At 44.9% G+C, this 11467-nt stretch overlaps 1 protein-coding gene across 3 annotated transcripts; it reads right to left on the bottom strand.

The window, feature by feature from the left end:
- Positions 1-4: 4 nt before the first annotated feature.
- LOC131591406 (germ cell-specific gene 1 protein-like) lies at positions 5-9767 on the bottom strand. Of its 3 annotated transcripts, none has more exons than XM_058862068.1 (7): positions 9636-9767; positions 7645-7731; positions 7187-7505; positions 4581-4628; positions 2393-2545; positions 2162-2273; positions 5-940 (listed from the first exon to the last, which is right to left on the bottom strand). In XM_058862068.1, exons 2-7 carry the CDS (start codon positions 7705-7707, stop codon positions 628-630), a joined length of 1008 nt encoding a protein of 335 aa, XP_058718051.1. In that variant the 5' UTR covers positions 7708-7731; positions 9636-9767; the 3' UTR covers positions 5-627. The 3 variants fall into 3 exon arrangements, with proteins under 3 accessions (XP_058718051.1, XP_058718052.1, XP_058718050.1); XM_058862069.1 differs by having other exon boundaries at positions 7645-7726; positions 9636-9762; XM_058862067.1 differs by lacking the exon at positions 9636-9767 and having other exon boundaries at positions 7645-7787.
- Positions 9768-11467: the final 1700 nt, after the last annotated feature.

The raw sequence follows: 11467 nt of genomic DNA, 5'->3' as shown, positions 1-11467 counted from the left end.
TACAGCAAAGTACCTCAGAATGGGAGATTTTTGGGCAAAAAAAAGCAAGAAGGGAATATGTGGGAGTCATTACAGATGGGAAAGAGGAGGAGAGAGATGTCTGAAAGCTACCCCCTATTCTTACTGCAGCAGGACTTTTAATCTGGGGGCAGGGAGAATAGTTTGGGTCTGAAAATTAAGAATAAACAGGGTGTTCAGAGAGGGTGGCAGCTGATCAATATGAACACTGATTGTCTTCACCATAGCACTTAACTGGAGGCGTTGATGGAAGGTCAGTGTGACACTACCCAGCAGTGCAATTTGCCATCTGGATGGTACTGACTGTGTTCCCAAGTGCAATACTGGGATTAGGCCATCTGACTCAACTCTGAAAGTGCTTAGAGACAGCTGGCACCAGCATGTCCCTCCAGTTTCACCCTTGTCAGATGAGGGCACCTATCATACTGTATACGACCACAGAGGATCCCCAAACTTCTACTCTAGTTGCCCTGACCCAGTTCCCACCTCCTCTTCACTCCCTGTAGAGACAAGAAGAGCTCCACAAAACCTGCTAACAGTGGTGCCATTGCTTGGTTCAGAGCTCTTGTGCATCCCAAACCGCACTGCTCTGTCCCTGTACACTCATCCCTAACAGCGATCCTCCCCAATTGTCTGGCCCAAGACTTCATCCAGGTCCAGCTCTGGTTCCCGCTGTAGCATTTTCTGCTGCAGATCAGTGTAGAAGTCAACTCCTTCAGAAACTGAATGGAAGACCTTGCCTTTGGGCTCATAGTAGCTGCTTATTTGCTGTATGAAGCATTGGTGGTGCTGAGGGTGATCCTTGAGGGTCCCATCATATCCCTTGATGTGGTTCCTTTTGAACTCCAGTATCGTCTTGGTGTAGGTATTGAGAGTGGTGACAGCAGAGGCCATGCAGCAGGTGAAGGAGGCCCAGGCCATGCTGCGAGAGACACACAGAAGAAGCACATGCTGTGAAAAGCCATGTAGACTAAGGAACACTGTGATACACCCCAATTCTCCCTGATTTGCCAGGCAGAACCTACTGGGCACAGACACGAACTAGAGTGACTAAGGCTCATAACATTACAGTTCTTAGGGGTTATCCCACCACAAGGTTCTTCTTAGATCAGTGGGATAAATTTTGGTCATCCCTATGACAGGGAAGGGGGTGATACAGGGAAAAAGGCAGCAGGAACATCTGTAACTGGTCAGAGCAGGAGAGCACAGCTTAGAATCAAGTTCTGCATTGCAGGGCTGCTCGGTGTCTTACTGCCCATGAGGCTTGTCTACCTGAGCATAACCAAGTTGCCATCCTGGCATTTGATATCCATGGGTGGCACACAGCACTGGAGTGTTTAAGAATCGATGTGGTCAATACAGCATTGCAAATTGTATCTGCCCGTTCCATGGGCACCTGCAAGGCTCATGCAAGTGTTTTTCAAGTCAGGTATGTCGTGTCAGCTGTGCTTGGCTGGTTTATCCTTTAGAGGAAGGCACACTGACCCACTTGTTTTTCACACCTCCTCTTCCTGGCTCACAAGTGACACTGTGGTCTATTACCTGCTTTCCCTCCTTCCTGCATTTAGTACCATCTTAAGATGACCTTGGCCTCCAGTGCAGCTGCCATTATATGGCTGGGTCAGCACTGGAGAGGATGGTGTGACTGCTGGTTGGGGGCCGAGCTGTGCCAACATCTTTAGGCACATGTCTATGCTTGGTGTTGCAGGAATAGGCCCTTTGTCCCCACACTGGTTAGTGCAGATGTCAAACTAGCACCAGCAAAGCAACTTACTAAAACTGCAGAAAAACAAGGTGTGTTTGAGAGCATCATTGCAAGTGTGATACTGGCCTCTGCACACAGGGAAGAGTTGAGACCAAACAGGGCAAACCAGCAGAGAGGCAAGCCTAATTAGTCAGCAGGGCTGAAGGCAATTGTTTAGGTGTGACCCCATTGTTTTCCCAGTCCTTTGGTAGTTATTCATTTAAATATCTCAGCCACCATTTATTAAAACAGGGTGAGGCAAAGACAGATTAGTAGTAGGAGAACCATGGTACACACAGTCTTTGGAACACACAGAAGGTCAAGAAAGGAGGAGGAAGCGGGTGACATGGCTGAAGCTCTAATGGTGGGGGGATGAAGATGGCTTCTGAGCTCACATACTAGAATGCCCAGCCATAGTCCCACGTGTGCGGTCTCCAGTCCTCCGGTCCCAGATTAACTGTTGCCTGGAAGACTTGAGTGTACATCATGTGTGCCACCATCCCAAGGAGACCTGGACACAAAGGACAAAGCAAAGAAGTTACAGCAGGAGCCAGATCAGCATACTTCAGTCTTGAGTGGAAAAGCAGGCTGTCCAGTGCTGAGATTCCAAGACTACACTACTACACTTACCTGACAGCACTGAGGAGACAGCAGCAAAGGCATTGAGCTTCATCCCACAGACAGGATTGCCAGTATGCAGAATTTCCACCATCAGGAGGATGAAGCTGATGAGCAGCAAGCTGATGTACAGCATCTCTGATCCCAGTGACAGCCACAGGATTCCTGACAGGAATACAGGATGAAACCATGTTCAAGGAAGAGTACTCCCCTCTCTCAACCCAATCCTGAAAGGTTGTCCTTTGGATAGAAGGGAATGAAGGAAAACAGTAAACACCCAAAAGCAATCTCCCCAGCCTGTGAGCAAGGGATCAATGGATGCTGTAGAGGACAGAGTGCCTGTCATAGAGGATGTCTTGGCTCCTCTAGCATGGCAGAGCTGAGAGGAACCAAAATGCCCTCTGTAAAAAAGCCAGCATTATCCATAAACAGCAAGGAGGAAAGCAAAAGGAAAATGACAGGGGAAGCTGTTGACTATTAGCATAAAATCTAATGGTCAAAGATTTGCGTTGAACACACCTGAGCTCTAATCATGACAATGAAAGCAAACAACTTTTAACCTGGGACTCGGCTACTTAAGAGCTATATGGTGCATCCATGACTGTCTGGGACACGGCCTCTGAAATTTAGGAAGCCTCTTGCAAGCCTGTATTTCTCACTGAAACCCCAATTAAAATGAAAGTACATTCCTTGGGGGTGATATCCAGCCAGGGCAGTAACACTGACCACTCACCCTCCTTCTTGAACAGAGTGCAGGTACTTTCATGCTGGGATTTTGAGTGGGATTTAAGTGATACGAGAGGCCACAACTGAGCTGAGTTCTACAGCTGTGCAGTACGAATTGAAGGAGAATGAAGAAAGGCACTCTGTAATGCTGGGCTGTGGAAAAGCACAGGATTCACTGAGGAAGAAACATTAATCTGACAAATGAAGCAGCACTGTGAATACCACTGTTAGCAACTATTAATGGCTGAGAGGAGACATTCAGCTGGGGAAAAGGAGTGTGAAGAAAACCCTCATTAATGTGGCAATGACTTGAATACTCAACATCATTAGTGCCATAGAGTCACCTAGCTCTTTAGCAGAAATAGATGAGCTGCATTCCCTGTTTAAAGGAGCTGGCTTGCTTGCTGCAGCACCATCAAGAAGAATCTTTCATTAAAGGTCAGACTGTCAAAAGTATTCTGGAGGTTGCAGGCACCACACATATACAGAGACCTCTGCATCATTTCCCTCATGAGTCCAGGCTTCCCACTGATGATGTGTAACTTGGTCTTGTAATGTTGTCTGTGTATTGTGGAGCTGCTGTGCACACACCCAGCTCTGCCAGCCCATCCCACAATCAGCAGCCACACCACCTTGTCCGGTGCTAACCCAGCTACACAATGGCACCCACACCGGTCATGTTAAGATGATACCTTGTGCAGGAAGGGCTGAAAATGGCGCTTGCAAATCCCCAGCATTGATTACACCCTTGCTCTCAGGGTTTGAATGCTGACACAGGCTCCGCACCCCAGGCCTTTCCCTTCACATATGAACATCTTCTGAAACGACTTGCCTCCAGCTTCCAGCTCAGGGAATAGTCAGCAAGCCCACACCAATTGAAAAGCCTTCATTAAGTAGAATCTCCATAGCATATATACACTTACATCAAAGTATTTTGAAGCTATCCACAGGGTGATTTGAAACGTGACAATGACAGGAGGGGTGATCTCTCCTACCCAAATGTAGTTTTGTATTTAATGAGGCAGGGACTTCACCTTGAAAGCATAACTTTCAAATGTCCTGTTCACTTCCCACAAAGAGGTGATTCAGCTTCCAGATTCATCATATTAGACCCCAGAACTGAAGAACCGAGTTAACATGGTGTTAACTGTGTGGGAGGGATTGCCCTGAGGCTGCATCCATCCTCTTCCCCTTTACTACAGCAAGATGACAATCCCAGACCAGACAACTTATTACATCCCACTTCATACTGAAGGGAATATAAGATTTCTAGCACTGACGTCACAAATAACAGTGGCTTATGTGAACATCTGGGAGGAAACCTTTGTTCCTTTAGTCACCACAAGGACAGGATTTCACGCCTGGCTCTTTGGGGACTCACCTTGCTGTCCCCACACAGGCAAAATGCGGCATGCCCCCTGCCCCAAAGAGATGCACTGTACAGCTACAGTGGAATACAGGGATTTGCTCTTACCTCTCTCAGCTGGTGGCGAAAGCTCAATAAAGCTGCGGCATTTCTCTTCTGAAACACAAAACCAAAGCTTTTAGTTTATAAAACAATGCAGGGAACATAGGGGAAAAGAAAATATCTTCATCTCACTCTCCTTTCAGTGCATACATCCAGTCATCCCTGAATCTACCCATCAGACCTTCTCACCTCTGGTCTTTTTCTGACTATCTTTCCAGACTTTCACTGAGGTAAAGGACGAGAAGGCAATATTTGCCTGCAAAACTAGAAATGGCCTTTTCAGAAAAAAAGCTTCAGCAATTCATAAATCTTACTAGCCTCTGCTGAATATAAAAATCTGTTGCTACTCATTCAGAACATTACTGATGATCAGATCTATTAAGGGTGTAGCTTGTAACAGATTGCAGATCCACCACTTCTGCTGAATTCCCACACACCCTAATCTCAGAAGAGCATTTCTAGCACTGCTTCTCAAAGAAGAAAGCAAAAAAAAAGAACTTCACAAGTGAAATACTTTGTGAGAGAGATTCAAGTCCCCCTTATGTGGCAGAGACTCATACAGAAATATGGTCCTTGGTCCTCACATTTCAGGCATGTTATTTTAACAAATTGTATTAATATTTGCTTTGGCTTTTTATATTGGCCAGGCACAAACTACTGTCTCAGCTTAGGGTCCATCATTATTATCTGTACATTTCTGTCCCTGCATACTGCATTAGTGCATTTGCGGGTCCTCTCGTCCACTTGGCACAGTATTTTCTCCCAGACATTTCCGCTTCATGTAAGAATCTCATTTTCTTAATTTCTATCCCCAGTTCTAATCTTTTCAAATCTCCTGTGTTACTTCTGTCATCCACAGCTCTCAGGATGATACCCAGTTTAGTGCCATCTGCGGTTCTCATTAACTTGCAATTTGCTACTTCACCTAGAGCATTAATGAGGATATTCAGTAATGGCTCATCTAAACCGATCCTGAGATTAGCCTGAATAATGAAATCCTTTCTCCAGCTCAACTCAAACTCCTTTTGTTCAGAGTAGTCCCTTTTTTGTTGTTTTTATTGTCTATGCAGTTGCTTCAAAGATGCACAGTAGTGGGTGTGTTGTGCTTGATTTACAGGAAGCAGGAGACCCAGACTGACTGTGCTTCTGCCCCATGTTCTGCTGCAATCCAGATGTTACATACTTTCTGTGTTCCTTCAGGCACTGGGGTTATTCCAGGACTGCCCAGTGGACAGAAAAGTCGTTTAGAGAAATCAGTCGAGGGATGTAGTTTCATTCCCACAAGCATCATGGAAACACAACCCAACCCAAACCAGTCCTAAATAAACACATCTCCTTCCACAGCCCATCTGGAAATGCTCGTAACAAAAAGCAGCCCACTTGTTAGGACATGAGAGTTTCAAGCATTCCCTTCTGCTTCAACCCCTCCTTCTGTCTGCTTTTCTTCACCAGTTATTTATTTTCAAACTCTGACAGCAACAGAGATGAAAAATACTATAGTGGAAGGATGGCTTGGTTAAAGAAGGTGAGATGTTTGCACTTGGGCAGAGCTGAAGAGAGGGTGGTGGGCTTAGGGGAATGGCCCTGATGCAAGTGACTTTCATCACTCTACATTTAGATACAAATCTCTGTGTTGGCCACCTTCTGGATTAGTCCTGATCCTTGATGGGTGTGCCAGGCAGTAAAGGGCATCTGAGCACTGCAGAGCACCCACCTGTGCTGGCCTGGCACAGGTTCCAGCAGAAGGACTTGAGCAGGTCTGGGCAGCAACAAATCAAGGGTGAAGGGAAGCACTAAATGATTCTAATACAGGTTGCACAATCAGTCCCTGGCACTTCAGGATTTACAGTGCCAGTCCCACATGGTCAAAAATCACAAATGAAACCTGTCACAATATCACAAAAACTAAGAACAATTACATATTTCAGCTCTAATCCTCAGGTGAATTTGCCTCCTAGCTTTAGTTCCTTTGGGTTCAGATCCCTCAGGTTCTCTCTGTAAGGTTTTCTCTTAATCTGTAAGGTAGTAAATCTCTTTCTCTGTTTTATTTTATTATTTTTTTAAGAAAAGCCCAATCTCTGTTTAATAACACAAAACTACTCTGTTTGCTGATTTAAGAAAACCGACTATTGTTTGTCCTCATAGTGATAGCTAAAAATTAACATCTGCATAAAATCACTGTACTTAAATTTCTGAGAGGACATGCACAAATTTACCCTGAGGAACATGAAGTAAGCTGTGTATAGGAATGGAGATACGGGGAAAGAGAACGGGAAAGGGAAAGGGAAAGGGGGGCTCATGGAAGTTCCCATCAGGATGAATAGTGCCATCATAAAGTCACAGCCACCACCACCATCACTTGCACTTCACAGCCCCTATTTCAGACCAAAGGGCACACTAGGGTCAACCATTCTCCATCCAATTCCCTGCTCTGTGAACATTCCAGTGAAGGACAGAAATATATTGACCACACCAGTGCATACGGCTGATACCATCTAGGAAAAGGAAGAAGACTTTTCTCCTAGGTGTTCTCAGCCTCCCACCTTTCAGTTTCAAACTTCTGTGGAGTAAATACAAGGCAATAAGTTGTGGCTGTCTGGGAAACACACTACCTGGTCCTTCCATGCTCTCTTCACAGGAAAGCCACATCCCTGTGTGGAAGTATCTGAAGGCAAAGCGGTCATCTCCAGTCTCCCAGCTGTAATGCACTGTGTCCTCAGATGAAACATTGCTTGTATCTTCATCAGATGGCATGGGGACACCCACGCACTGGGAGGCTTTGTTCTTCCCACACAAAGGCTTGGGTACTTTCTGGGTCCCAGTGCACCAGTAGCTGCCCAGCAAGGCAGTGGTGGAGAGGGTGAGGGCCAGCAGGTTCAGGATGACAGCCAGGAAAGTACGGCGCAATGGCAGTCCCTTCAGCAGCTCCATCTACAACACACAGACACGAGACACCGTCACACCCTCCAGTTGTCCCACACAGCCTTATGCATCCCACCTTTTCCCAGCATGCATCTGTGGGGAGGGGTTATGAGCACTCTGCCCTCCTCACAACATCCCAACAGCTCACCCAGCATGGAAGAACCATTTCTTGAAAGCCAGGGCAGTGGACCAATAGGTCAGCTTCAACCATTTCAAAGTATGCTGAATATCTGTACTGGGGAAGAGAGGGTGACATAGCAGGGCTGAGTGCATTGAAGTGTCTGAGCACATGAGCACATGAGCAAAATGAAAGGAACATCACATTCATCCATCTCAGAGATGAAAGGGAGAAACTGTTAACCAACTTCTCTGAATACCATGTGTTGCCTTTACATGAAATACAATGAATGCTCTCTCCAACTAAATGAGAAATCTTGCTGCCAAGTGTCCCAAAACATTTTTTCAAGCAGCTCATTACTGTACATAGGGAGGTAGAGAGTATAGTGATTTCTCAGTGGGGAAAGGCAGGAAAATGTTCCTATATTGCTGAAGGTCACACATCAAAGCAGTGACCGGCTCAGAGAGGACACCCAGCTGTCCAGACCTGGCATCTTAAGTACAAGCCATAGAGCAGCACCTTCCTTCCACCTGAGCTCTCATCTGCATGCACATCAGAAACTTGGTAGGGTGGTGGGATGGCAGTGTCTCTGCTTTCACACAAAGTGCCAAAGGTTTTGTTTCTTATAGGAGTGAATGTTGCCACATTCTTACTGATTTCATCTCATCATTACAAGTAATTGAGAAAGCAGTTTGTGAACCAGAGACTTTCTCACTCAGAGGGAAGACAAAGACTTTAAGGTTCCTGCAAAACCCTGCACTGACTCCTGTGAACCCCAAAATATCACTCCACAGATTGATTAGATGTCATCTACCCACACATCAACTTTCATGTAATCAATGCATGTCTCTTCCCACGTGGCACTCCCTTAGGTTTGGCACAACATCATCCAGATACTCCCACCCTTTCCTATTTATGACTCTGAAAATCTATTTACCCCTGAATAGATTCCATTTGCACAGACGCTGCCTACTGCTGGTCGTCTTCACTTAACTCCGGCTGACTCACCCAGCACTGAAGGCGTGAGAAAGACCCAGCATTCTGTGGACATCACTATAAATAAACAATACAAGACCCAGCTCTGCATTGTTTGTGACTGCACCACAGATAAAAGTGGTGCAGTTAGAATAATTTTTGCTGCTAACCAGCAAGTTTGGAAACATGGTCAACAAAGAGGGTGCTGAAGCTCCTCTTGAAAAGCAGGACCTTATTAGCATCTCATCACACTGAGAAAGCAGTGCCTGACCCTGAAAACCCTCATTGAAAGAAAGAAAATACTCAGTTCCTGAAATTTTCCTGTATTGTTTCATACTCTGGCTTCTTTTGTCTCTTCACCAGGACATTTCTTTCTAAACCATGTAGATGGTAATGTCTCAGTGATGCCATAACTAATGACTTTCATGATTTGAAGGTATGTTGAATATCACCATTTTCACAGAGTAGACACCTGCTAGGAAGAGTTTCTGGCTAAGATTAGTGGCATACTTCTCACTGAAAGTTTTTTTGGTGGAAAATTTGGCTTATGACTGAAAAGGAAATTACAGAAAAAATTCCTTTCTCAAATACATAATTTTTCACCTGAAAATTGAAAACTTCAGCACACAAAATTTTTGAGTTTTTCATCAATGCTTAATTATAAGATTTTCTGTCATCAGGTTTTGGGCTGCTAATGCTTTAATTTAACAAAAAATTCCACTCACAATATTTACAAAAATCATCTTTCTAATTTAAATCTTCAATAGTGGGAAAAAGATTCTCTCCAGTTGATTTATGACAGTAGTTGAAAGGCCGTATAATTTCAGGAAGAGTGTTAAGGAAAAGACATAAAAAATGCAAGAAACAAATGAGTCAGAGCAGGAAGTGGATCAAGGATGCAAAAGACATATGGAATGAGAAGCAAATCTGAACTACTTCCTGAAAACATTGTTAGAAAAGCTTCCCTCCACAAAAGCCAAGCACTTACTGATAATAGCCAACCATAATATCTAGATAGCCCCAAAAGGAATGATAGTTGAATTTACCTTAGCAGCAAGTCTTTGAAGTCCTGGTAATTTGGATGAAGAGCACAGAAGTGGGACTCACACTTTGTCTGCTGTTTTGTTCATCTCTATATCCTCCAAGAAACCAAATTGCTGCAAAATCCCTTCCTTCTTTGTCTGGTCCCCTCCTCCTTCGCCTCGCCAGTGATTATTAAATGCTATCCTTCTGATCAGCAGCTGTTTTGTGGAAAATGGTCATTTTGTAATCCACAATGCAATCACAGCACAGCTGTTCTGGGAGATTATATGGGAAGTGATTGGTGCTGTGGGTTGGGATTAAGTGCAGAAGAGTGACCTCTATTAACTGAGTAGAAAGTTTCTTTAAAACACTAAAAGATTCCAGCCATCCCCTTGTGGTAGCTCTTTGGGAGCTTGCATGGAGGAAGATGGCAGCTTTGGCCAATGCTACAGGGGAGGAGTGACCTTCGCTTGGACGCTGCCAGCCCCCTTGGCATCAGGTCACCCCTTGCACTGTGCACTGTCTCTGCAGAATGGCAAAGACCAAAAGCATCCCAGCCCTAGGGTACCTTCCTGGCCACACCTGATATAGTTGCAGAAAGGGCAGAATAAAAAAAAAAAAAAAAAAAAAAAAAAAAAAAATTGAAAGAAGAAAGTTTCTTCAACTGCATCTGCTCTGAGGACTGGAGATTTCAGTCCCTGAAGAGGTATCAATGCAGCTCTCCCCACGGGCGCTGGAAATTTTGATGCCAAAAGAAGCCCCTTAGCAGAAGAGCTGCTGAGTGGCAGACTGACACCATGGCATCATTACCACAAAGGAGCTATTTGAAACAGCAACAAGTCAAGCCAATAGTCAAAGCATAGGAGAATGAGGTAGATTGTCAGTGCCACTTGTAGTGGCAGCTTTTACCAAAATGTGAAGGTCACTGCAAATCCCAGGTGGTTCACCTTAGATGAATTTGGGAACCTAGTAAGAAGAGACAGATTCACATTCACACAAAGTCTGAGCTCTTGTCCTGAAAGTTTAAAGGTTCTCAAAATACTTGTTTGCCACCAAACCCATGAGAAGTAAGAACAACTTCACCTCTCATGAGAACGTACTAGATGCCATGGAGCAGAGCTCCACTGAATCAAACTGCAAGGGAGGGGAACGTCCCAAAGGAAGACACATCCTGTCTTCTCCACAAGCACTTTGCCCTGTGCCAAGAGGGAGAAGCTCGTACCATCACTGGGAGTGAAGGAGGCAGATTCCCTGCATGCTGCTCTGCCAAGACACAAGAAGCCAGTGGTCCATCCATTCTCATCCCCCATGTCCAACACCAGAGCCCAGAGTGCAGTGCAGGAACAGCTCTCGGTGACAGCACAGCCTGTGACAGCCTCACACAGCACGGGCAACAGACGGAGAAGTTCATGGTCCAGTACATGGGCTGTGCTATCCCAGGCTCCTGACCCTTCCTGCCCTGAGCAGAATGGGCAGCAGCTCAGTGGTTATTTTAATCCCAGTTGCTGTATAAACTCCTCTAATATAGATAAGCATTTCTAAGACGGACTAACTGAAAGCAATGCTAAATGTCCCTGTGCCCCATGGACTGCCTGCAGGTTTTTGATTAACAAAAAGTTCTGTTTGGAACAGATGTACTTAATTTACTGAAGTAGGTAGAACAACAGCTGATGCCTTTTAAAAGAAGAGTGATTTGTTTTTTCTTTCTTCAGTCTGTCCACATCCAGACACCTTAAATTTAAGTTCCAAATGCTCAGTTAAAAAAAAAAAAGAAAAAAGAAAAAAGAAAAAAGCCTGGTTTACAATCTCAGGAATAGATGAGTCCTTCTCTACTGATAATCCTTAACACCTTCCT

The sequence above is a fragment of the Poecile atricapillus genome, chromosome W (genome assembly GCF_030490865.1).
Source record: "Poecile atricapillus isolate bPoeAtr1 chromosome W, bPoeAtr1.hap1, whole genome shotgun sequence".
Taxonomy (NCBI): domain Eukaryota; kingdom Metazoa; phylum Chordata; class Aves; order Passeriformes; family Paridae; genus Poecile; species Poecile atricapillus.
The sequence above is the reverse complement of the archived record's forward strand: the minus strand, read 5'-3'. Positions and strand labels throughout refer to the sequence as shown.